The sequence below is a fragment of the Setaria italica genome, chromosome VII, assembly GCF_000263155.2.
Source record: "Setaria italica strain Yugu1 chromosome VII, Setaria_italica_v2.0, whole genome shotgun sequence".
Taxonomy (NCBI): domain Eukaryota; kingdom Viridiplantae; phylum Streptophyta; class Magnoliopsida; order Poales; family Poaceae; genus Setaria; species Setaria italica.
The window spans coordinates 25,096,956-25,121,076 of record NC_028456.1 but is presented as its reverse complement, the minus strand read 5'-3'; the positions used below and the strand labels follow the sequence as shown (position 1 = coordinate 25,121,076).

At 49.3% G+C, this 24,121-nt stretch overlaps 3 protein-coding genes across 4 annotated transcripts; 1 reads left to right on the top strand and 2 right to left on the bottom strand.

Annotated features, from left to right (window-relative positions):
- Positions 1–3,378: 3,378 nt before the first annotated feature.
- On the bottom strand, positions 3,379–6,301 carry LOC101779951 (auxin response factor 10). Its single transcript, XM_004978081.4, has 3 exons — positions 4,906–6,301; positions 3,896–4,809; positions 3,379–3,765 (listed from the first exon to the last, which is right to left on the bottom strand). The coding sequence occupies exons 1-3, from the start codon at positions 6,070–6,072 to the stop codon at positions 3,693–3,695; spliced, it is 2,154 nt and encodes a 717-aa protein (XP_004978138.4). The 5' UTR covers positions 6,073–6,301; the 3' UTR covers positions 3,379–3,692.
- An 8,692-nt stretch (positions 6,302–14,993) lies between these two features.
- LOC101758594 (pentatricopeptide repeat-containing protein At3g53360, mitochondrial) lies at positions 14,994–19,491 on the top strand. 2 transcript variants are annotated; one of them, XM_004976190.4, is made up of 3 exons: positions 14,994–17,779; positions 17,864–17,963; positions 19,190–19,491. In XM_004976190.4, the coding sequence occupies exon 1, from the start codon at positions 15,060–15,062 to the stop codon at positions 17,481–17,483; it is 2,424 nt and encodes an 807-aa protein (XP_004976247.2). In that variant the 5' UTR covers positions 14,994–15,059; the 3' UTR covers positions 17,484–17,779; positions 17,864–17,963; positions 19,190–19,491. The 2 variants fall into 2 exon arrangements, with proteins under 2 accessions (XP_004976247.2, XP_022683998.1); XM_022828263.1 differs by having other exon boundaries at positions 17,864–18,024.
- Positions 18,253–23,752, bottom strand: LOC101759258 (UDP-xylose transporter 1). Its single transcript, XM_004976191.4, has 8 exons — positions 23,481–23,752; positions 21,354–21,496; positions 21,073–21,257; positions 20,936–21,003; positions 20,540–20,672; positions 20,146–20,307; positions 19,219–19,491; positions 18,253–18,638 (listed from the first exon to the last, which is right to left on the bottom strand). The coding sequence occupies exons 2-8, from the start codon at positions 21,466–21,468 to the stop codon at positions 18,552–18,554; spliced, it is 1,023 nt and encodes a 340-aa protein (XP_004976248.1). The 5' UTR covers positions 21,469–21,496; positions 23,481–23,752; the 3' UTR covers positions 18,253–18,551.
- Between the last annotated feature and the right edge of the window lie 369 nt (positions 23,753–24,121).

Genomic DNA, 24,121 nt, shown 5'->3' with positions numbered 1-24,121 from the left:
GACCGCGGCGGGGGAGACTGGAGCGGCGCGGGGGAGGGGGGAGAGCGGCGGGGAGGGGGCGAGCGCCGCAGGCGAGGGGGAGATCTGGGGGGAGACGAGAGCGGCGCGGGCGACTGGGAAACCTGCGGTGGAGCGGACACCGGAAGGGGGGAGAGGGCGAGCGGCGCGGTCGAGGGGGAGCGCGGCGGGGGAGAGGACACCGGCGGGGGCGACGCCGAGCGGAGCGGGGGAGGGGGGAGAGCGGCGGGGAGGGGGCGAGCGGCGGGGGAGAGGCGAGCGGCGCGGGGGAGAGGGAGGGAGAATGCGGGCGCTGCTAGGGTTTGGAGTAGGTGCGAGCGGCTGCCGGTGGATAAGGCTCCGATTTTTGGGCCGAATTCGGGCCATCCTAAAGGCCGAGTTTGCACCGAAGTTTGCAAGCCCGTTTACTTCAAAACTCCCAAAAGGAGGCCCAAACACTGTGCAAAGTCCGATTCGGGCCTCATCTAAACAAGGCCTTTGATTTGAGCTACAGCTTACAGGTTGGCATTGGCTAGCGGCTAAGGTGTATTACCCTGGTCGGCTATACAGTCTTCTAACAGAGCTACCCAGCCTACTCTGCACTGGACGCTTGCTGTGTAGGGTCAACCACCAACGTGGTCAGGGCCGGGAGGGAGGCAGGCGGTGCCCACGACGCGGCGGGACATTCGCCCGGGCGCTGTCGTCACCTGCGCATCACCCACACGGCCACACGGCCACCCGCTTCCCTTGCTCTACTTTAATCCCTCTGCCTAAACAAAGCGGCGAGCAGGTCGATCGAAGATTTGGATCAGCGGCTAATTATAATCGCTTCTTGCTCGTCGGAAGCGGAGGAGCTCGTCTCTCCATGCACGCAGCTGAGAGCTCCGACATGGCGCAGTGTGCCGCGGCGAGGTAGCCTCGCCCGTCGTTGACTTCTTGACCCTGCTGACTTCCCCCCCGGTGGTGGAACCGTGGAAGGAGCGCGCTGCGCGCGTGCTTGGTTTCGCGCTCGCCTATGCGCTGTCCGTTTGCTGTTGCTTCTCCTGATCTCCTCCTACCCCGCCGGGGCTCGCGCCCCGACACCGCCGGCCCGTGCGCTCCGACCACCTCGTGCACCGCCTCTTCCTTTTATTCCAGCATGGGCCGGTCACAAGCGAGCAGAGGCGAACGCTCACGCGGTGGCGGTGCCGGTGCGTTGGTGCGTCGCGATGCTCACGGTCACGGGGTTGTTCTCTTCCTGTCCGAATGAACCAACCAAAATGCTTGAGAGCGCAGAGTGCCTCCAGGTACCGACAGGACAGGCAGATACTATGTCCTACGCAAGTTGTCCTCCGTCCGCATCGTGGGCGCGTGTGTGATTCCGTTCGACCAGTCGGCGTCGACTCACTCGCGTCGTTCACCTTCTGAAGGGAAAGCAAGAGGTAGCTAGCTAGCTAGGCAGCTAGCGGACAACAGCGACGGCGATGGTTGCAGGCATCGGCAGACCGGCGTTTGTCCCCCTGAACTGACCGATCGACCAACCAGATCACAAAACCCGGCCGCTTGATTCTAAGCGACAGCGCGCGACGCCGACCCCTCACCGCCTGTGCACTCGCACTCGCAGGCCTGGGGTTTGCTTGCAGCAGTAGGCAGCACGAACGCGACAACGCGTCACGCATCAACAGGACGCGGCACTTGGCACTTGACGGAGGTGAGGTTTCACCGAACAAAATTAGAACGAACCACTGATGATGCTGCTGCCCCCCTTCGGTTCATGCCGTCGTATGATGGCGCCACCAATTCCCCGGTCGTATTTCTTTCTCGTCAGCTATCAAATCGGCCAGCTAATTCGATCGCCTGCTACGCTAATCCTACTGCTAGCTCTCTCTCTCTCTCTCTCTCTCTCTCTCTCTCCGTACGCTGTGACGGATTAGTTTTGCGATCCCGACAAGGGAAGCATTTAAGCCAGGGTCGACGATTAGGAAGGCAAGTGCAAGGCCCGGGGTGGCCGGCACTCGCGCCGCAAAGCGTGGCGACTGCTTGCATTGCGTGCAAAGTCATAAACATGTGCCGCTCCCTTGACCTGCCATTATGCCACCCCCGCCCCCCCAGCTGTTGCTGTCAGTGTCACAGCAGGAGCCTAATTAAGCCTCCCGGATTGATTAAACAACAAACAGGCGGCTTTGGTCCGGTCCGGTCTGGTTAGGTAGACAGACACATCCATTACGTCCTACTAGTAGCAGCTAATGACATGCTGCTGCTAATCTATCCTGGTTAATTCCTCCGGCGTCGTGCCCTCTGACCACTGACCAGACCCGTCGCCGGCGTCGTGTGTGAAACGCAGGCCCGGACGGCAGGGGCAAAAGGGGCCCCTCCCCTCCTGACGCCTGTCGACGACACGCACCGGCACCCGTCGTGTCGCGGCGGAGACCGGCGGCGACGGGCCGATTGGTTGATGCCCATCCGCGCGCGCGCGTGTTATTACTGCGACTTGGCCGCGCGCTAACCTTCGCTTTGCCTTGCCGTGTGTCTTTCTTCCCCCGCGCCTCTTGTTGTGTTGCCGTCGCGACAGCGACGCGGTCAAGAACACCTACCGAACAAGCAAGCGAAGCCGGCAGGCCCAGGGGACCGAGCTAGCGACGGAGCCATCTTTGTCTCTCATGGTGGTAGCTGGTCCAGGGCCCCTCTCCGGCGTGCGGTGCGATCTGCACCGTCGCCGTTGACGAAACCTTTTGCTCATCCGTCGCTGTGCCTGTCGTGTGGAAGACGACGACGACCTTCGATCGTCCAAGTAAGACCGGAGTTAGGCACAAACTACATGGTTAATTCCGAACACCAATTGCTCTTTCATTATGTTAGTAGTTAGTTACTTAGTACTAGTACAAGTGGTTCCTATCACTCGTTGATCAGCGAGCAGTTGGAGAAGCTCCAAGAACTTCAGCGGAAACACAAGCAAAGCAACGATGAATAGGACGACAGTGGAAGGGGCACTACGCTACTGCGGGCACTGTTCGCTCTGGTTGCGTTAGCTGGGATGTCCATTTCGCGCGGCAACATCCTGGGGGCGAAACGGGCAAGCAGCACAATTATTTTGCCGCGGCAGGCAAAGGACAGGGTTGCACTGGAGGCATCATCATCAGAGCATCAAAGGCAGCAGGGATACGCAACAGAAGGCACAATATCTGGCTATCTGCTGGCAACCTGCCACAGACAAACGAGGGAACAAATGAAATGCCTGGAGCTGCGTCCCAAGCACAAGCACCCACGTTCATCAGAGCTTGCAGCGACGAGTAAATATTCCGGGCATTCAATCGATCCACCTGCTGCTCCTGTCTCCCTGACGCCGCCGGGCCACCGATCAGGGTGCCAGAGGTCAGGAGCAGCCGGTTTTGCTTCTGAATGAACCAGCACAAACATTCAAGTTTGAACATTGAAATCCAAAAGGGGAACCGGAGAAGTTCGGCTCAGGATCAAGATTTACATCTTGTTTGCGTTATGAAATAAAAAAAATACTAACAACAACAACTAATGAACTGATTCAAAGGGATGAGGAAAACAACCTAGCTGAACTGAACACCCGCATCAGCCTAGTCCCCTGACTAAGCTGTAAACTCACTAGGCAGCATCCAGCTAGCTTTCTTCAGCCGTGCATCCGGCTTATTGCGTCCTAGGAGTGTAGCGCCCTAAGTTATTTGCAGCTGATCGATCTCGGTCGTTCATTGGCTCCCCGTGCTGTCGCTGCCGGCGTCACTCCGTATTGTGATCCTCCGCACCGATTTCACAAATGCACTGCAAAATGAGAGGGCAACAATGGTGAGCGTTTTTCAGTTTATTAGGCATCGAAAGGAGTGGTAAAATGGTAATACGTTCGTTTGGGATTGTAAAAGCTAATTGAAGAGGAAATTGCTGATGTGCTCACCTGAAAGGCTCATCGCCGACGTGCTTCTCCTCGCCGGTGGCGGTGCGGTAAAGCACGTGGCTCCTCAGGTCAGCGTTGTCGAAGCGGAACATGGCAGCCAGGCGGGCGTACAGCTCGTCGAACGTGCCCAGCGCCGAGAGGTCGAGGTTCCGGCCGACGGAGTCCGACTTGACGAACACCTTGCACTGCCCGGGCTCCCACAGGTTGTTCTTTGTAGGACTGCCCTCGGTGACGCCGGAGCCGGAGCCGTCAGGTGTGTTGGGCCCTTTCTCGGCGTCGCGGTCGGGCTTGGGCGCCCCTTCCCCGGTGGCTCCCGGCGAGGTCGGGCTGTTACAATTCATCTGCTCCTCGGTCAGTATCGCCCGTCCGAACAGCATTATCCTCGCCGGCTTGACGTCGTCGTCGGCCTTCTTGGAGGCAGCTGATGGTGGAGAGCGCGGCGCGTCTTGGCGAGGCGGCGGCGGGATGCCGATTGCCAAGTCGGTGCTGATCCTTGGCGCGGGAGGGGTGGTGTGGTGATCAGCGGGGCGGAAGCCGCAGAACAGCAGGCCTTGCTGCAGGTTGCCGACGTGGAGATCCGAAAAGAACGGAGCGAATTGCGCATGCCTGGCTCCCTGTATGCCTGCAGCGGCGCTGCCGTCCGGGAAGGGGAATAAGGGGACGAGGGCGTGGGGGTGGGGGTTTTGGTCGTGGTGTGGGCGCGGGTGGGGCGCCAGCGGCGGAAGCGGGTGGGCGGCGGGCGGGAAGCCCGGGTCGAAGAGCGGCTGGCCCTCCAAGGGGAACTCCGGGATGCGCGGCTTCTTGCGCGGCGTGAAGCTGGGCAGGTGGAGGTTGGGCATGCTCGACACCTGCTCGACCAGCCACGGGCACACGCGCTTCACGTTCTGCAGGAGCTCCGGCTCGTCCCAGGCCACCTGCGAAAAGGGCAGAGCCAACCAACCGCCACGATGATTTCCGATTTGCCAACGGTTCAAGAAGAAAATCTCTCGCTCATGAAGAATGTCTCCTACCTGGAGGAGACGCCAGGGCGACTGTGGCCAGCGGGTGGGGTCGGCGGCCTTGACGCCGGCGATGGTGCCCATGAACCAGCTGATCCGCGACGAGTCCTCGGTCTCGAACGCCATCTTGAACCGCATGCCGGGGCACCACGGCACCTGCATGGACGCCCTGACCGCGGCCGCGCGCACGCAGAACTCCGGCGTGCTCGCGCGCGGGTAGTGAACCACCTCGAACGGCTGCCCGGCGGCGGCCAGCCTCGCCGCCGCGACCACGTCCTCCGGCGGGACCTTGCCGCCCGGGTAGCGCGCCCCGCCTCCCGCATTGCCCCGCACCTGCAGGGCCCCGAAGGCGTCCCCCCACCCGGCGAAGCCGTCGTCGCCCCCGGCGCCGGCGCCGAACCCGCGCTTGGCGCGGCGGAGGCCCACGTGGATCCTGCCGTTCGCTTCGCGCACGAAGACGACGGAGTCGCCGGCCAGGAGCCTCTTCTTGTTGACGAAGTTGCTCCAGCCCGTGGTGAGCAGGTGGCGGCGCGGGGTGCCGCGGTATATGTGGCGGAACGACCACTCGACGCCGTGCACGTCCCTGGCGTAGACGCTCTGCACGGGCGGCCGGGCGCGGTAGTCCAGCTCCGGGAAGATTGTCTCGGCGCAGAACCGCGGCACGGAGAAGCCGCCGCCGTTGTTGGCGTCGGACTGTGTCAGCGTCTTGGCGAAGGACGCCTGGTTGGGCTGCTGCGGCTGCTGGTCGCCCCCCGCGGCGGCGGCGTCGCCCACGTCCACCACCGGCTCCCCGGAGCGGAGCGGGACGAGGCGTATCCTGGCGTAGACCTCGTCGGTGTGCGGCTCGGCCATGAACCTGACTGCCGCGACGCGGCACGGCACGAAGGGCGGGACGGCGGCGGCCGGCAGGTCGACGGCGGCGCTGGCCTGCTCGGCGTGGCCCTGCGGGAAGTAGTAGACCGCGGCGCCCACGGGCGGCACGGTGCACATGGAGCCCGCGGACGCCAGCCACAGCTGCGGGCTCACGCCCCCCTCGGCGGCGGCGCCACCGTCGATCATCACCTCCTCCTCCAGCTGCTCCGGCTGCGGCTGCGGCGGCGGCGGCGGCGGCGGCGGCGGCATCCGCTCCGCGAACGTGAGCATCCCTAGCCGCGTCGGCGCGCAGGCTGCAGCAGACATGGCTCCCTCCCTAGTCCCTAGTCCACGAGGAGTGCTGCTGCCTCCCCGGTAGGGGGGGATGTGTGTGGACTCTAATACTAGTAGTGGGGGTGTGCTGGCTGGAGCTGCGGTTGCCGGGGAGCGGGCGGTTCGGGCGGGACGTGGAACGGTGGAAGGAGTCCTCCGTCTTGTGTGCACAGTGGCCAGTAACAAACCCTCCGCGCTCCTGCAGTTGCTTGTAATCGGCCGTTGCACCAGTGAGAGAGAGGATATCTGGATATGGCGTCGCCAGGGAGCGGCGGAGCGTGAGTTTGGGGTGAAACTTTCGCCTGGACAAGCGGGGGCGTGTGGACTGTGGTGGAGTAGAGCCGTCAGCAAAGCCTTAGCCGTAATAAGCAGAGTATACAATGAGTAACAATAACAACGCACGGTCGATCCGATCGTCTTGGCTGCCTGTTGGTAGCAGGGAGGACGGACACAAACTACGGTGCCAAATTTTGATGAAAAATCCAAATCTCGCACCCTATTCGCTTCAGCTTATTCATCCGGCTTATCAGCCACCAAACAGTGTTTTCCTCTCACAACAAATCAGCCGTTTCAGCTTTTCAACCGGCTTATAAGCTGAAGCGAACAGGCCCTCGATTCGTGATAAGGTAAATTGACTATACTGTGTAAATGGTGTCAATGGTAGTGAGATACGTCTATCAGCGCAAGCATCTTTGTTCGCAAGGCTTTGACAATGCATTGCCGACACGGAGTTAATTTCCCACAAACACGGGCACGTTGAGGGTGATGGGCTAGCCTGAACGGTGCCCCCTTCTTTTATCATCATCCGAAAACCGAGCATCTTGACTTGTCGAATAAACAAAACCGCACCAACGTCACCTCGTCCTCGATCGCTTTCTACAGTTGGGTTGCATACTTAGGTTGTCTAGGAATAATCTGACTTTGGTTTGAAAGCACTCTTCGCATCCTAGCTAGCTTTCTCTGTTCTAAAAAAACGAAGGGAAAACAAAGTCCTGAATCACGTACGAACTTCAGCCTACTGACAGGTTCGTTTCACCGTACGTACGTTTTTTTTTAATACGCAGGAGAGCTTTACAAACTTCGCGGAGCCTGGCTCACGCAAGACGCTTGCACATTATAGAGGTATGCAAGAGGGACCACCAGCAAGAAGTTCCAACAGAGGGGCTGTTGGTCGATCGTACTAATTGTCTTTGCTTCCACGCTCTGAGATTTAAACGTGCGATATGTGCACTGTATTTACACCTACGTATATTTTTATTGTTCGCAGAAAACAAGCGGTTGCTCGCTCCCATTTCCTTATAGCAGATACTACCTCCTCTTTGAGCTGAATCTTTTTTAAAATGTCATATATTGAACAATGGATGGAAAAGTATGTCTTATCTGGAGCTACTAAATTGGGATGTCTGTTTAGCGAGTAATCAGTTTAACGAGGCTTAGAAATAGAACTTCTTTAGTTGCTTTAGCCATGAAATATAGATTTAGTATTAGCCGCTTGAGGTCGTTGCGCTCACACCACCTGCCGCGCGTTGTTGTAATCCTCTTCATTGCTTCTTCTTAACATAAAGATGTGCGGTTCTCTTGAGAAAAAAAAAAGAAAGTAGTTTTTTTATATAAACCGGATCCATAATTTTTCATGCATCAGGCAACCGTATTACAAGAGAGTATAGCACTACGGAGCAGCTAGGGTGGGGGTACGTTCAGCACTAGTGCGGAGGTGCCAGCACGCATCTAGCGCGTCGTCGTTCACCGTCGTGTCCTCCGTGAATCTGCTCGGAGCGGAGAGATATCCGCAACCGCCCCGTGTCCAACATAAAAATAACTCACTCACACCTAGTGCCGCTCGATCCGTGGCTTGGCTGCCGGTTACATGCTTACTCTTACATCACCCACCACACTACGCATCTTGGATAGGACTGATCCTGGCATTTTATGGGCCAGGGACAAAATAGAAAGAAAGAGCCTTTGTATTGGATATATGTAATTTTCTCTCAATGTCATATTTTGATACTTATTAAATAATATGAAGTCTACATCATGCATCTAAGGTATAACTATATATTGATTATTTTCTATTTTAAAACTTTACTACAAACTTTTAGTTTCATAGTTATACAAACCAATTGCTTAATTAAATCTAATATATCCACTGCTAATATATACTTATGAATACCAAATTTACTTTCACCTCAATCCTATCTAAAATAAGCACTAATTCTCTAACATAGTTTTGCGAAAATGGTGCAGAGGCAGAAGCTAATATATATACACCCATACTCACCCTTATGTGCTCTATTATATAATAAGACAATTTAGTACAATATATGGTTAGTTGTTTTTAGGTAAAAGTTCATTTTACTCCCCTCATCTATCCATTTTATCCGCTTAATCCCTTGAACAAAATTTAGGATCACTTTACTCCCCCGAACTATTTCATTTGGTCTAATTTACCCCCTAATTATATTTCTCTTTTTTGTTTCTCCATGTATGAGTTGAATTTTGAGTTCAAATTTTGTGAGGAGATAGAAAATATGATGCCTTATGTTAAAAATTATACTAAGAATTTTCATAGTTATTTTCATAGGTTAGGAATATTTAATACAAAATTGATCTTAGATATATAAAATTGTACAAAAGTAATCTGAAAAATTGCTAATGTATTTTTATAATGTAGAGCATCATGTTATAAGTCAATTGGTAAAAATCTGAAATTAAAACTCAACTTGTACGTGAAGAAATAAAAAAGAGAAAATCTAATTAGGGGTAGATTGGACCAATGAAATAGCTCGGGGGAGTAAAGTGAGCCTAAATTTTGCTTAGGGGTTCAGTGGACAAAGTAAATGGACTTTTTCCTATTTTTATTTGGCTCATTTCTCTAATATCTTTCACGCAATTGTTATGCTATCCCGAATGAATTAATATCTTTATTTACACTTTGCTTTTGAAAAAATTCTATTATCACATTAGCTTCAATTCTTAGCATTGCCCTATGTCCGCGTGCGGGCTATGAGTGTCAACGAACCAGAATAGTCGATTGATAGTCTTGGGCTCATAGCCCATGTCACTAGTGAAGGACGGAGCAGATAACCAGTTACGAGAATAATTCGTGTTGTTAGTTGTAGTACTAAATAGCAGCAATATCCGAACAGCTACATATATGTGTTTAATGATCTGCGTATATTGTTTAGGAGTAACCTTTCCAGCCGCGGGGTCCTGGGCGGCCGCCCCGCTCGCCCTGTCCCAGGGCCGGGCCTGCGGCGGGAGCCGTAACGGCCAGAGGCCACCTGCCCCGCGTCCACGGCGAAGCACGCGGGACACCGATCAAGGCACGGAACGGACCAGGGTTCGCGGCTGGCCGGTTGGGCGAAACGAGAGGGGTTAAGGTTTGGAGAGTTTGACGAAGACAGGTAACCTCCAGCAGCAACCGAGCAAGATGCTCCCAGCAGCAGCCGGTAGTGTAGCAGTAACCTCCAGCAACAGCAGCTGCCGCGCTAGATGCCCCCGAGCGAGCGGGGGCCCACGGGCCCGTGTGGACAAGGACAGCTACGGGACGCCCCCGCTGGCTTGCTTGGTGACTCTGCGTCACCCGCAGGGACAAGTCCACGTCGCTGGCGTGGGCTGGATGGGGACGGGGCCCGACGCGTGGCCCGGACCGGACCAGGAGACATGCGTCGGCCGGGTTGCTGTCCTGTCGCGCGCGTGGGAGGGGATTTTTGTCGCCGCCGATGCGTGCCGCGCGCGCGCCACGGCTTCGTCTGCGGATCGCCGTAGGCTAGTGTGGAGTCGGGGATGCTGGGACGGGGAGTCCCTCACTCCCTCCTGCTGCTACTGCTGCCGCCGGGTCCCCCTTACCGCTGCTTTGTCTATCGATCCGTCCCGGTCACCGGCGGCGTACAGGAACCGGGTCTTCCTCACACGCCAAGGTGCCTACTGCCCAGGGTAAGGTTGATAATACATGATGCAGAAACTGCAGGGCCATTTCTTCCTCCCCACAAATAATATGAAAAAGAATGTGCCAAATTGCATTCTCAAGCATACATTATGATCACTGAAAGCTACCGTCAGTCTTGAGCCAAGTAACGACAAGGCCCACCCCAAAAGTATGAAACTACGAATGGATGCACTACGATGGCGTCTGGAGTTGTAGTTTATGCGCACATACAGTACAAGATACGATACGTCGCCGTATCCTGATTAGATGTCACTAATATATATCCATATGATCAACGATCCCGTCCTGTTTGAACCAGCACCATGACACCATGTCCATGTGGCAACGAGGAAGCCAACAAGAAACCAAGCTCTGGAGAGCCGCTCCACCTGACGCACACGGCGATGGCGACCCGAGTAAACCCCTGACCGCTGCTCGCTCACGTCGCGGCTGATCACGCGCGATTATATTAGCACCGATATGATTGGCCTTATTAAAACTCACGACGGATATATAGACGTACGTACCCACCACTCTTTTATTCGGCGGTTGGAATCTCGCTGTCCGGACCGTCAGATCGTCGCCAGTGTGCATAAGCACACGGAAATGGCTTCCATCCACAGTACAAAAGGTCCTCCGTCCTCCGGACAGGGCCCAGGGTTCAGGGGACTTGGAGGAGGGGCTGCAGGCTTTGGCGGTATACGTGCGGTGTTGGATCTGCAGGCTTTGTTTGTTCTCCGGCGACACGCCGGGGCCGCCCCTACTGTTCTCCGATGTGACGCCTCCGATCCAACACTAGGATAGGAATAGGATTGTCCCTACGTGCGTTTTGTACCCACAGTGGCATGGCATGGCAGGTCTGCCTGCCTCTGTCCCACGGACACCTTGCACTGTACCTACATGCATGCAACTACGCAAAGGCCAGGGTACTCTCTGTCTCTCTCTTTCTCTCTCTCAACAAGTTAACAGATCACCGAATGGGCAAGCATAAAAAAAGTTCGTGCATACAAAGAACTGTTGAACTGGTAGTAAAGATCGAGCTTTTACCGCTGAACAACGAAAAGAATGCCGAGTCTAAAATCGGCAGCAACCGGTTCCTCCAGCGGTCAGTTCCTATAGCCGGTCTAGTAAGACTAACTTATCTGACCGGTAGGCACGACCGGTCTAACCGGTCAAACAATAGTCCGAGTAGAATTGAGGAGTCCTGCTATATTAAGATTTGTAATAGAATTTTCTTACGGGGCAAGTGCGGTTGATTGAGGCTAACACCCAATCGAACAAAAAAATTATCTTTACCTTTATCACCAAATCCTAATCTTTTCCAATCCCTTTGCTTTCCTCCTTCGTCTCAACAGCGGTTGAGAATGTTCTGAGTGGCCTGCTGATCTCAAATAAACTCTAGGCGCATCATCCCTAACAGGGTCCCCTGGTGCTGACCGGTTCAACCGGTTTGACCGCCCAGGCAACCGATCTGACCGGTCTGTCTGCTGAAAATCCAACTTCGGCCATTGAGTGTTCTAAAGCCACTGAGAACGAAGTGGATGATTGGAGGAAACCTCTTATTAATTATTTACTCCCAGGTGCTCAGTTGACCGAAAAGTTCGACGATGGGCTTTTAAGTTCACTTTGGTTGATGGTGGATTATGTCATTGAACCGCGGCGGATTTGCTTTTAAAGTGCTTGATTCTAGTCAGGCCAGAGTAGCCATGCGAGAGGTTCATGAAGGAATTTGTGGTACGCATCAGTCAGCTCCTAAGATGAAGTGGCTTCTTAGGCAAGCTTGTTTTTATTGGCCTAATGTGATAGCAAATTGTTTTTGCTACTACAAAGGATGTGAAGAGTGTCAAAAGTTTAGGGATGTCCAGATGGTGCCTGCTGTGTTGATGCACCCTATTATTAAGCCATGACCTTTTCGAGGATGGAGATTGGATTTTGTTGGTAAAATTCATCCTTCTTCATTAAAAGGATATTGTTTTGTGATAGTGGCTACTGATTATTTCACCAAATGGATCGAAGCAATACCTCTTAAAAATATGACACATCGGGAGGTAATTGAGTTTGTTAGAGAACATATTGTGCATAGGTTTGGCATTCCACAAACTTTAACTACGAATCAAGGGACTTCATTCATATCCAAAGATGTGCATGAATTTGTTGAATCCTATGGTATTAAATTGCTCAATTCATCTCCATATTATGCTCAAGCTAATGGTCAAGCCGAGTCTAGCAACAAGATTTTGATTAAGCTCATCAAGAAAAAGATAGAAGAGAATCTTAGAAGGTGGCATGAGGTATTATCTGAAGCTTTGTGGGCTCATCGTATTTCTAGACATGGTGCGACTAAAGTTACTTCTTTTGAGTTTGTCTATGGTCAAGAAGCTATTTTGCCCGTCAAGGTGAATCTAGGCGCATATAGGTTGGCTAAGGAAAATAATCTTGATGTTGATACTTATCATGCCTTGATGATGGACAATGTTGATGAGATGACCGATAAGCGATTGGAGGCTTTGAAAGAGATTGAGAAGGACAAAATTCGAGTTACTAGACAATATAACAAGAAGGTAAAAGCTAAATCTTTTCAGGTTAATGATCTGGTTTGGAAGACGATTCTACCTATAGGGATCAAGAGCAACAAATTTGGCAAGTGGTCTCCAAGTTGGGAGGGGCCATGCAAGATTGTGAAGGCGTTTTTTGAAAATTCCTATATGGTAGAAACTTTGTAAGGACAGCAGTTGCCTAGAGCTCTTAATGGTAGGTACTTGAAGAAGTATTATCCAAGTGTTTGGCAAGATGCTTAATGCAACATGGTCGGTATCTTCAAATATCGCCCTTAGAATGAATGGCTCGTGAATTCTGTAAGGAACATCGCCCTTAAGCTTATTTTTATTTTTTAGTACGCAATGCTTTCTTAAAAAATAGGGGGGCATGTGTTGGAGCTCAAAATTGGCAGCAAGCCTATCAGGCTGGGACCAACCGGTCAGACCGGTTCCTCCAGGTGGTCTGACCGGTCCTGGATCCTATAGTCGGTCTGGCAAGACCAACCGGTTTGACCGGTGGGCACGACTGGTCTGACCGGTCCAACCCTAGTCCGAGTAGAATTGAGGAGTTCTAGTATGTTAAGATTTGTAATAGGATTTTCTTGCGGGGTAAGACCTCTCCACCCTATAAATATAAAGGGCCGCGGCCGATTGAGGCTAACACCCAATGGAATAAAATATTTATCTTTACTTTTTATATCCAAACCATAACACCCAATGGAATAAAATATTTATCTTTACTTTTATCTCCAAACCCTAATTTTTTTTCTAACCTCTCTACTTTCCTCTTTCGTCTCGAGGGCGTTCGTCTCGAGGGCAGTTGAGGACGTTCTGAGTGGCCTGCTGATCTCAGAGCAACCTTGACGCATCATCCTTGACGGGGTCCCTCCTAGGATGGTGAACGTAGGTTTTCGCGTTGCTCCTGTACAAACCGGTCTGACCGGCTTCCTTGACCATTTTGACCGGCCAGAGGCAGGAGCCTCGCGAGGTGAAGTTTCACTGCACGCGCTCTAGCACAATTCCGCGAGGTGAAGTTTCACTGCACGCGCTCTAGCACAATTCGGTACGTTGGTTAGAAAAAACGTCAACACCGGCCTCCTAAATCCGGCGAAACAAAGGCTCCGGCATGTGGGAATGGACGTTGGGCATTCACCCAAAACTCGGTGCTCGGTGAACCTGATCCATCGGTGACTGGTGTTACATCACCACCGCTGAATTTGTCAGCGCTAGTAAGCATTAGTCAACTGTGGCAGCAAAACAGGGAGAGAAACCACGGTCATCCATCCGTGCATGCACCGACGCACCGATCCGCACCTCGGGTTCACGGGCGCGCACGTAAAAAACCAATAAAAGCACGATGACCTCTTCATGCTCTTATCGCCCCGAACATCTAGTTTGACTTGCGGGCTTCGAGGCCTCGAGGGCCTGGATCCAGGAAGAAGAAGCCAGAGCAATCCGCGGAGGAAGAAAAAAAAAATCATGGAACGGAACGGACCGCATTTTTATACCGGACTACAAGGAGCGCGTACGTACAAAATACAAGCACCAACATCTCTTCGATCGGATCTCCGATCCTTTTTCTGTGCAACAGACATCTCTGCTGGTTGACTTTCGGAACTGAGAATGAATTTGAGAAAGGCATCCTGCTGTTTCAGAAAAAAAGAATGGGCTGGGATCGATCGTGTCGTCAGCGTAGGGACAGATGTGCAGCATAGAAGAAACATCTGCGCACACTCCTGTCCCACGTGACGGGCACATGAGGATCGGAGCCCTTCCCGCTCGCGCCGGCTCGCCGGCCGTGCCCACGTGCCGGCGTGAGGCGCCCGGCGCAGTGCATGGATCACGCTTTACTCGGTTTGTCAACGGCAGCGCGGGGGATCGATCGAGTTCGTTAGCTAGGCTGGGCTGGGATCGTGTGACCATGCATGGGAGCTTGTTGACATGGCAAATAATGCCGTGCACGCGTGCGCGCACATGCGTCGGCACGGGTCAAAGGGCTCTCGTGTCTGCGAAGAGAGGCCACAGGGAGACGTCATGTGTGCTGTCCGTTGTGGGGGCGGTGGTGCCAGGCTGCCAGCACCTGACTTCGGGGCGACGACGACGAGTGCTAGATGCGGCACGGAGCAGCAGCGCAGACTTGCGGAGGAGATGGGCCGACCGTGCTGTCGCACGGCATGTTTTTTCCTTCTTCCTTCTCTCGACCGACCGACCGTCGGTGCACCATGCGCCCGTGCTGTACTCCTGCTGTGCAGGGTGCGCATCCGTGACCGTGCTCCATCATGTCGCTGTGATCGGAGGAGGGCTCACATGAGGACAGAACACATCATTGATTTTATGACAAACCAGTTTGTCAGACAGCTGGAAATTCTAGTGAATTACTCGCTCTTTTGAAAAAAGAAAGCAACGTTGGAGCTACATGTTTGCTTTAGCATACCTTGGGCCGGCCCAAATATACTCAATACTCCACATGTCGGCCTGGAAACCGGCTGCACCAGGTCTATATCCAATGGGCCTGAATGAAATCCAGATTCCAGGTGGCCCAAAGCATTTCACATCCACGAGACCGCTGTCTGTGTATGTATGGGAGGAGTGTCCCCTTCCCGCCGCGGCGCCCCCCTGTCGCCTCCTCCAGCTCCGACCGCCAGCGGCCGCAGATGCAGAGCCCCAACGCCACCATCCTCCAGCTCTACCACTCGGGCCGGCTCTCCGCCGCGCTCCGCGCCTTCGAGTCGCTCCCCTCCTCCACCGCCCCGGCCCCTCTCTCCGTCGCCGCCTACGCCGCGCTCGTCGCGGCCTGCTCCCGCCTCCGCTCCCTCCCGCACGGCCGCCTCGTCCACCGTCACATCCTCGCCTCCTTCCTTGAAGGAGCCGGACTCGCCCGCAACACCGTCCTTAGCAACCACCTCATCACCATGTACGGCAGGTGCGCCGCCCCGGACTCCGCCCGCGCGGTGTTCGACGGGATGCCCGACAGGAACCCCGTCTCCTGGGCCGCCGTCATCGCGGCGCACGCGCAGAACGGCCGCTGCGCGGACGCGCTGGGCCTGTTCTCCTCCATGCTGAGGACGGGGGCCGCGCCCGACCAGTTTGCGCTCGGCAGCGCGGTGCGCGCCTGCGCGGAGCTCGGGGACGTGGGACTCGGGAGGCAGATGCATGCACGGGCCATAAAGTCGGAGGATGGGAGGGACTTGATCGTGCAGAACGCGCTTGTCACGATGTACTCCAAGAGTGGCTCCGTTGGGGATGGATTCACGCTCTTTCAGAGGATCAAGGACAAAGATTTGGTTTCGTGGGGTTCAATTATCACGGGGCTTGCACAGCAAAATTGTGAAATGGAAGCACTACAAAGTTTCAGGGAGATGATTGCTGAGGGAGTGCATCACCCCAATGAATTCCATTTTGGAAGCGTCTTTAGGGCCTGCGCAGCTGTTGATAGTTTGGAGTATGGGGAGCAGATTCACTGTTTATCTGTCAAGTATAGGTTGGACCGCAATTCATATGCAGGTTGCTCGCTAAGTGACATGTACGCTCGGTGCAATAATCTTGACTCAGCAAGGAAGGTGTTTTACAGGATTGAATCACCTGATTTGGTTTCTTGGAATTCCATAATAAATGCTTACTCTGCTGAGGGGCTCCTTAGTGAGGCTACGGTCCTGTTCTCTGAGATGAGAGATTCTGGTCTTAGGCCTGATGGTATTACTGTTAGGGGTTTGCTATGTGCGTGTGTCGGCTATGATGCTTTGTGTCAAGGTAGAGCCATCCACTCCTACTTGGTCAAATTAGGTTTGGACGGGGATGTTACAGTATGCAATTCTTTACTCAGCATGTATTCTAGGTGTTTGGATTTCCCCTCTGCAATGGATGTCTTTCATGAGATGAATGATCGTGATGTTGTCACCTGGAACAGCATTCTTACTGCTTGTGTACAGCACCAGCATCTGGAAGATGTATTTAAGTTATTCAGCCTCTTGCACAGATCAGCGTCAAGTCTGGATAGGATCAGCTTAAACAATGTTCTGAGTGCTTCTGCTGAGTTGGGTTACTTTGAAATGGTGAAACAGGTTCATGCATATGCCTTCAAGGTTGGACTGGTTGGTGATACGATGCTGAGTAATGGTCTGATTGACACTTACGCTAAATGTGGAAGTTTGGATGATGCCAACAAACTCTTTGAAATAATGGGCACAGGCCGTGATGTGTTCTCTTGGAGCAGCTTGATTGTTGGTTATGCCCAATTTGGTTATGCAAAGGAAGCACTTGATTTATTTGCCAGGATGAGAAACCTAGGAATCAAGCCAAATCATGTAACCTTTGTTGGAGTTCTCACAGCATGCAGCCGTGTAGGACTTGTTGATGAAGGTTGTTATTACTACAGTATTATGGAGCCTGAATATGGCATTGTCCCAACAAGAGAGCATTGTTCATGTGTCATTGATTTGCTGGCACGTGCTGGGAGACTAAGCGAGGCGGCAAAGTTTGTTGATCAAATGCCATTCGAGCCTGATGTTATAATGTGGAAGACTCTGCTAGCTGCTAGCAAAACACATAATGATGTTGAGATGGGGAAGAGGGCATCAGAGGGCATATTAAATATTGATCCTTCTCATTCAGCAGCCTATGTCCTGTTGTGCAACATATATGCTTCTTCTGGCAATTGGAATGAGTTTGCAAGATTGAAGAAGGCTATGAGAAGCAGCGGTGTCCAGAAATCACCTGGGAAGAGTTGGATCAAACTCAAGGGCGAGCTAAAAGTCTTTATTGTAGAGGACAGATCACACCCAGAGGCTGATGAAATATACACAATGCTGGAGCTAGTTGGAATGGAAATGGTAAAAGCCGGTTATATTCCAGAACTTTCACGTCACTCATGTAAATATGCCAGTTTTGATCACATTGACGATTATTTGTTGAGTGAAGAAATGTTAGCTGAATACGGTTGAGTTGGTAACAACAGTTATTGCTATCCAGAGGGTTTTCATTTACCATGTCATAAGAGGTTCTTGTCAATTGCCCAAGGAAATCAATAGATATTTACCAGAACTACAGCGCCAAACCTGGAGAAGGTACATGGATCTTACCTTTGTGCTGCATTTTGATGACTCAGTATTGGGTGGTTGTGGATTTTTTCCCCTTGGTGAATGGAAAGAGAAGGTATGGATTGTGACCAGAAGAACCCTATCTGTTTTCACTGCGTTGCTTCCATCCCTTGTTTCGAGTTTGAACTAGTCTACATGAGGTATGTTTTACATTGTGGTTAGGCTGTGTACATAAAAGTTAATCTGTGGAGGGAACCGCTGAAGTTGGCTTTGCTGTTTCGCAGATGATGGGCAGGTTACATCTGTTTGAAGAGCCACATTCTTACCAAGTAGATTTCAAGCTAGCAAACAAAACATGCGAAGAATCTGGGTTCTTACAGAATGGTCAGAGACCTGTGTCTTTTAATTTTTTAATCTACTGCTGAGAAGCCCTGCTTTTTTAAGGGTACCAGCTCGCTAGTACACTATCTGAATTTTTTTTTGTACTAACCACATCTCATGCAAGCTAGCTGTGACGACACATATCTGATGTAGACCACTTCTGCATGAATGTATACACTTGGAGCAAAAAATTACCCTCCATTTCATTTACGTTGGAATTGGAACTGATTCTGAGCTAATGATAGACTAACAGGTTTTACTGTGTACCTGTAATAGCAGTATAGAAGTGGTATCTGGAATGTCTCAAGATTTTATTTCTTGATTTTGTGGGCTGGCTAAGGGAAATAGAGAACTACATGCGCTAAAGTATAGTTTGAGATCTGTACTAGTAAAGCTTCAGCTGGAACTGCTGCGTGAAAATTGAAAAATATAATCAAATAATAATTGTAATATAAAAAAATATACATTCTCTACACATATAAAAAACTTCCTTTTCCTAAAAAGGAAATCAAGAATGGAATGAATGGCTTTCCAGGTCCTTTAAATTCGAAGGGCAGTTGTTCATACTAGACCTAAACTACAAGAAAAGCCTTAGCAGTCGTGAGATAAACCATTTGCTTTTTTGGTGTCGTTGCTGTCTTTCGTTGCCAAAAGTGGTTCAGCCTCCTTATCTGGCATCTACATACATAAGAAAAACATCAAAAGGGTGAACTGAAAAGGCTGTAAACTAAAGTGTGTTTCAATGACGATTTGGCAGTTTTGATTGCATACACTTGTCATGTAAATTATGTTGGATCTGTGTAGAGCATGTTTGGCATTACATCCAGAAGCTAAATAATTCTCTAAAGCACTTGTAGAACACATGATTCTCAAGTTACAGGCATCAATCTGGTTCACAATATTGGAGGCACCATAGTTTGTATATCTGTGCCATGTTATTTCTTATTACCTTTTTATGCCATAAGCAGTTGTAACTTGTAAGTATAGTATACCAACTCTATTCAATTTAAAGTTATTTTTCAAATGTCAATGTCTATTTCATCGCAGTTGCACCATCATAGAAGGTTGAACCACTAATATATTTAGTTCGATTAAAATGGACTCTTGATTATTGCTGCTAAACATAGGAAGCAGGTAGTCATCGGCATGACTGTTATATGCTTATCGGTTTCATTTTATTTTGTATCATAACAACTGTGTCTCCATGATTAATACGTATGCTAATGTAGGTTATTCAAGGATTGGGGCAAAATCAGACCTGTGAAACTGGCAGAGCATCATTTGTTGACTTCTTCTTGCTTTCTCTCACTGAGAAGTAGGAGTACAGTGCCATCCCAAATATGGCTACCAGAATGCCCAATATGTTCCGTAGAGTGAAAGGATCATGTAATAGAGTGTAACCAAATGATAGAACCAAGCATGTCTTAAGGTGGCCAAGCACCTGGTATGTCACCGGGGATGTTGTTCCAATCACGAGGAATGTACTGAAGTTCACAGACACCGCAATCAAGCAAGATAGGACAATGAAAGCCTACATATGTGTTCATATAGAGAGGATCAATTTTCATGTCATTCTCTGTCCAAAGTTTAGGTATACGTTAGACTCTTCCAATTACAGGCAAGTGGCTACATGCAAAAACATGGCAAATGAGTAATAAATTCTTGAAAATGCTGATGTATTCTAGCAATAACTGGTGAAACCATTGTATATTTGATTTGAGTTTTACTTCCAAAGGTATCACTGGACCATTTTACAGTACATGAAATAAATTTGCATGTAAAGCACTTCACATGGTTAATGGCCATCATGTATCCGCCTCACCATCATACCAAATTACAAATGGGTTTAGTTTTTGCATGTTTATTTCATTAAAATGCATCAAATATATAATGGTTTTTCAGGCTGTACCAATTTTGAGCCAGGTTACCCAACATGATGGCTACTTCATGAAATTATATCTGTGATCTTTTTAACATTTTGGCATCTTACTGAAGAAATGCGTATTTTCAGTTTTACTTGTCAACCCTAGCAATCTTGTAGATCTTAGATTTTTTTTTATTCTGCAAATTATAGAATTGACTGGTTGGGTATCTTCATCTTCTCCAATCTTAAATTGGTTGATTTCCCTAAATAATTAATAGAATACCATTTTTCATGTATTTGGGCAAAGTATCGAGAACATACCAAAACTGGAGCAGAGTATTTGTGTGCGAAGACACTGCGGTTAGTAAGGAGTTGATCCACAAAAGGGCCAGTTGCAAACAAAATTGCTGCCTGGTACGGCGCGGATTGGTACAGAAGCTGCGTTGAGGAGACCTTCAATCTCTTCTGTATTGTATTTGTGAGCTTCATTCAGAAAATTTTTGGTTAAGGATAACATGTGGCAGATGCATGCCAAGTGATTCATAAACCCAAAATAGTAATTATAACCTAAAGGCACTGTAAACAGCTTATAAGATTATCACTACTGGATCCTTGTATGCTTTCTTTTATAATAGAACCACTTTATTGATACTGTACATTGCAATGAGAAGTGAGGTCTAAACTTTATTGACAATCATTATCAAATGTAGGATACGATTTGACCAACACAAGTGGTGGCAATAGCGAGGCCAGAAAGGATGGACCCGAGCAGATTTAGCTTGAGGTCAGTAACTGAAGCGATGCCTACTCCAAGAAGTAAGACCAGAAGAGAAAGCTTGATGCTCTCACTGCACAAAATTGAATTGGTATTAGCTCAGTAGAAATAACAGTTAATACCAAAAGGACCATTTTGGCTCAGAAAACTAAACAAATATTTATTAGTCATAAGGTCCAATAGTTTATGTGAAAACATCTGAACTTCATTATTCGCCTGAATAAAAATACATGATGGATTCAGAAGATTTCATGCATGTCAATTTATCTTCTGTCTTTACTTTTACCGAAAATGAGGTCTGATATTATGAGAAAAATGCCAGTTTATATCTCAAACCTGAATCTTTTCTTCAGGAAGATTGTCTCCAATAGCACAGTGAAGGGTATGATTGCCAATTTTGTCATCTGCAGAACATACGAAGTTTAATTTATTTGCTCGTGTTTTATAGAGAAAGGTACCCAGATGGAGCTTACCTGATAGAATCCAATGGAGTTGAATCCTAAACTAAGGTTGAGAAGGCCAATCGAGGTGCCGTTCAGCAACCCAAAGAGTATCACCGTCTGTCCATCAATTGCCTTGGGCTCAAAGAAATGTAAGCGTTGTGCCACATGGAGGGTGCAGAAGGTCACCATCAGATGCCAGCTTGTTAATGTTGTAGCTGCATAGGTTCAGAAACAAGGCAAGTCAGCATCATGCTCTGGGTAACTGTTCAAGTTCCATTGATGTTTGGAAAGCCAAGGTGTGTTGTACTAACCGAATGGAAAACCAAGTGTGCTGATGAGTGCTTTGTTGCAGATAACAATGGCAACTGAAGATGCAACGGAAAGGGCAAGTGACCCAATCACACCAAGCTGTAAACCAGCTGACATCTTGACCAGCTGGTGTTTCTCTGCTTGCCTGAGTTCAAATTATTTGTTAAAAAAGAAACCAAAAAGTTAGTCCAAGGTACGGATGCTAGTCACCTGAGAAAATAAGAGCATATCAAGTTCGCTCCCTGTTTCTGTTGGTCTTGAATCGTTGCTGTTGTACAGCCATACAATCGTTCGTTGAAGTGATAGCATCTATTTATTCTTGTAAATTAGTGGTATTGAACTATTGATGCCCAAGCTCACTTGAGCACAGATCTGGTCCAGTTGGTCTGTAGGTAGTTAGCGTTTGACTATAGTACCCTTTGTTGCAGCAGCCAATGGAACCCACTGATGTTCATTCAAGAATGCAAGGGGTCTTCATAAAATCTTAGCTGCCTGATTCATGGACAAGAACCATATGTAGAAGATGGTGTCCATATTATGGTTGTTAGATTGCACATTATTAAATATTGTTAATTGTTATGTGCCAGTAGCAGTCACAAAGACGTTTGGCACTTGGCGGCTGCCGACATCTGCACATAATACGCTAATACCAAATAAGGCTAATCATTACCACATTGATCATCACAAAGTAGGCACATAAAGACACCAAGGCTTGAAGGTAGTAAGTAACCCAATATGCCCAGATATTGACTAAATTGGTCAGCTCAAGATCAGGAAGTGCAAATTTTGTACAATTGCATATGTATATGCTGCTTTATCGAACATGACTGTACACGTACCCAACCTAACTTTCGAACAAGTCAGTAGCTAGTCTTGACTCAATCTGTTGGCTGTCATACAATTTGGAGAGCTGGTACCTACTACCTACTCAGGCTGCTACTGGGGCTCATCAGATCACAACAAACGGAAGGTGGTTACAGTCGCTGTCAAATGATTCATGAGCTGACCAGAAGAGAAGAAACTAAACACATGCAAGTCCTTATAATTGTTATCCACTCCACCGCACACTTCATGTGTTTGGTGGTCCCTTATTATATTAGTATATTAATATGTTGCTTAAGAAGTAGTTTTGCATGGTTGGTGAGCTCTAAGTGGTTGAAAAGGAAATATGCTTAAATTGAGCTTTTAATGTCGATGATAAGTCTCTTCTTTTGTGCAAAATAGATGGAAAGTTCTGCTGCATCTATCTCCCTGACACAGGATTCTGTCCTTTTTTTTCGATTGGATTCTTCTTTCCTTCTGTTGCCAACTAAAATGGTAGAAATTTGCAACCTGGATTGATTTTTTCCTTTTCTTCTTTTATAATAAGAAATTTATCGTATGCATCTTTTTTAATGTTAAAACGGATGAATCTCAATTAGCCTAAAGCAACAAACTCATGCTGATGCAGATGTATGGGCTGATAAGCTAGTTGCGTCTAACATGGCTACCATTGCCGTAAAGGCATGGGTAGACAGCTCAACTCAATTATGTCATGAAAATCATCACACGTTGTCTAGCCTTTTCCAGTTGACATAATAGCCATCCACCAAACAATGAGTAGAGTTACTGATTTATTGCTTTTTATGTGCACTTCTGTTTGACATAGCATGGGATCCCAGAAGACACATGCGAACAGCCTACTAGATCAGTTGACTTCAATTTCAAATGCCTATTTCGTTTAAAAAAGCTTTCAAATGCCTATTGTGCTAAGAACAATATAAGAAAACAAAAAACTTGACCATCGCTCAAACTACAATTTATCATTTTCATGAGAAAGTGAGAAGGATGCACAATGCTATTTTGGTGGCTTCAGATTACAACGATGCAGATTGATTAGTTCACATTGCAATGTTGACACAAGTGCATAATGATAACCAGCACTATAGCAATGCAGCAAAATAATTACTTCTCCAAATCTAGCGCAGGCTCGTTGACAAGTTTATGAATTACGTTGTCAAAACTCAAAAGGCATAGAATGAATAAATGAGCACAACAAATCGAAACCAGATACAAACAGTACTGAACATGGGAAGTTGGAATCAAGAAACATTAAGACCAGACGGCACTCTGAATGAATGGATGCTTACTTCAGATTTCAGCCGTCGCAGCAACTTGAATGTTCCTCTGCTCCCTGTTCCTTCGTCTTCTCCAGGCTCCAAGAAGAGAGAGAGAGAGAGAGAGAGAGAGAGAGAGAGAGAGAGAGAGAGATAAAGAGATGTTCTCCTTTGAAGAGGAAGAGGAAGAGAGCGAGGGCGACGCACTTTTATGATCAGAGTTTACAGGGGGGAAGGTGCTGGGGCGCGCGTGTAAGGTGGGCGGTTAGGCGCTTTGCTTTGGTGCAGCTGGTCAGTGGATGCTTCCTTGGCGAGGCTATAAGGCATCGTGCAACATGCTGCCATGTTGTTGCTGCAGTAGATGGGCAAATATGTTGCCTAGGTATGTGACAACGAACATATGTTCTAGATTACTGGTCTTGGGCCACCGCCAGCATAGAAAACGATGCCAGGAACAGCGAGAGTTGGTGCCGGAAAGATGAATTGCGACATGGCATGGTATCGTAGAGGTGCTGCAAACATGCCGAATCCGTGACTCTCTTCAGTGACAAAATTTAAGGGTGAATGGTGCCAAGGTTAAAAGAATCAAGGTGTTTTTCCTTGGCTCGGTGGAAGAAAGAAATCTGTTTTTTTTAAATGCAAATTTTGCATATATCTTCTGATATAGGAGTTCA

Bases quoted from the DNA above. Each gene is read 5' to 3' on its own strand.
- LOC101779951 (XM_004978081.4), bottom strand. From the start codon at position 6,072: ATGTCTGCTGCAGCCTGCGCGCCGACGCGGCTAGGGATGCTCACGTTC. The intron at 4,810-4,905 runs GTAGGAGACATT...CCCTTTTCGCAG, and splicing joins CGCCCTGGCGTCTCCTCCAG to GTGGCCTGGGACGAGCCGGA. The intron at 3,766-3,895 runs GTGAGCACATCA...CTCATTTTGCAG, and splicing joins GTCGGCGATGAGCCTTTCAG to TGCATTTGTGAAATCGGTGC.
- LOC101758594 (XM_004976190.4), top strand. From the start codon at position 15,060: ATGAAATCCAGATTCCAGGTGGCCCAAAGCATTTCACATCCACGAGAC.
- LOC101759258 (XM_004976191.4), bottom strand. From the start codon at position 21,468: ATGTCAGCTGGTTTACAGCTTGGTGTGATTGGGTCACTTGCCCTTTCC. The intron at 19,492-20,145 runs GTATGTTCTCGA...ACACATATGTAG, and splicing joins AATACTCTGCTCCAGTTTTG to GCTTTCATTGTCCTATCTTG. The intron at 18,639-19,218 runs GTCTGATTTTGC...TTATGTATGTAG, and splicing joins ATGCTCTGCCAGTTTCACAG to ATGCCAGATAAGGAGGCTGA.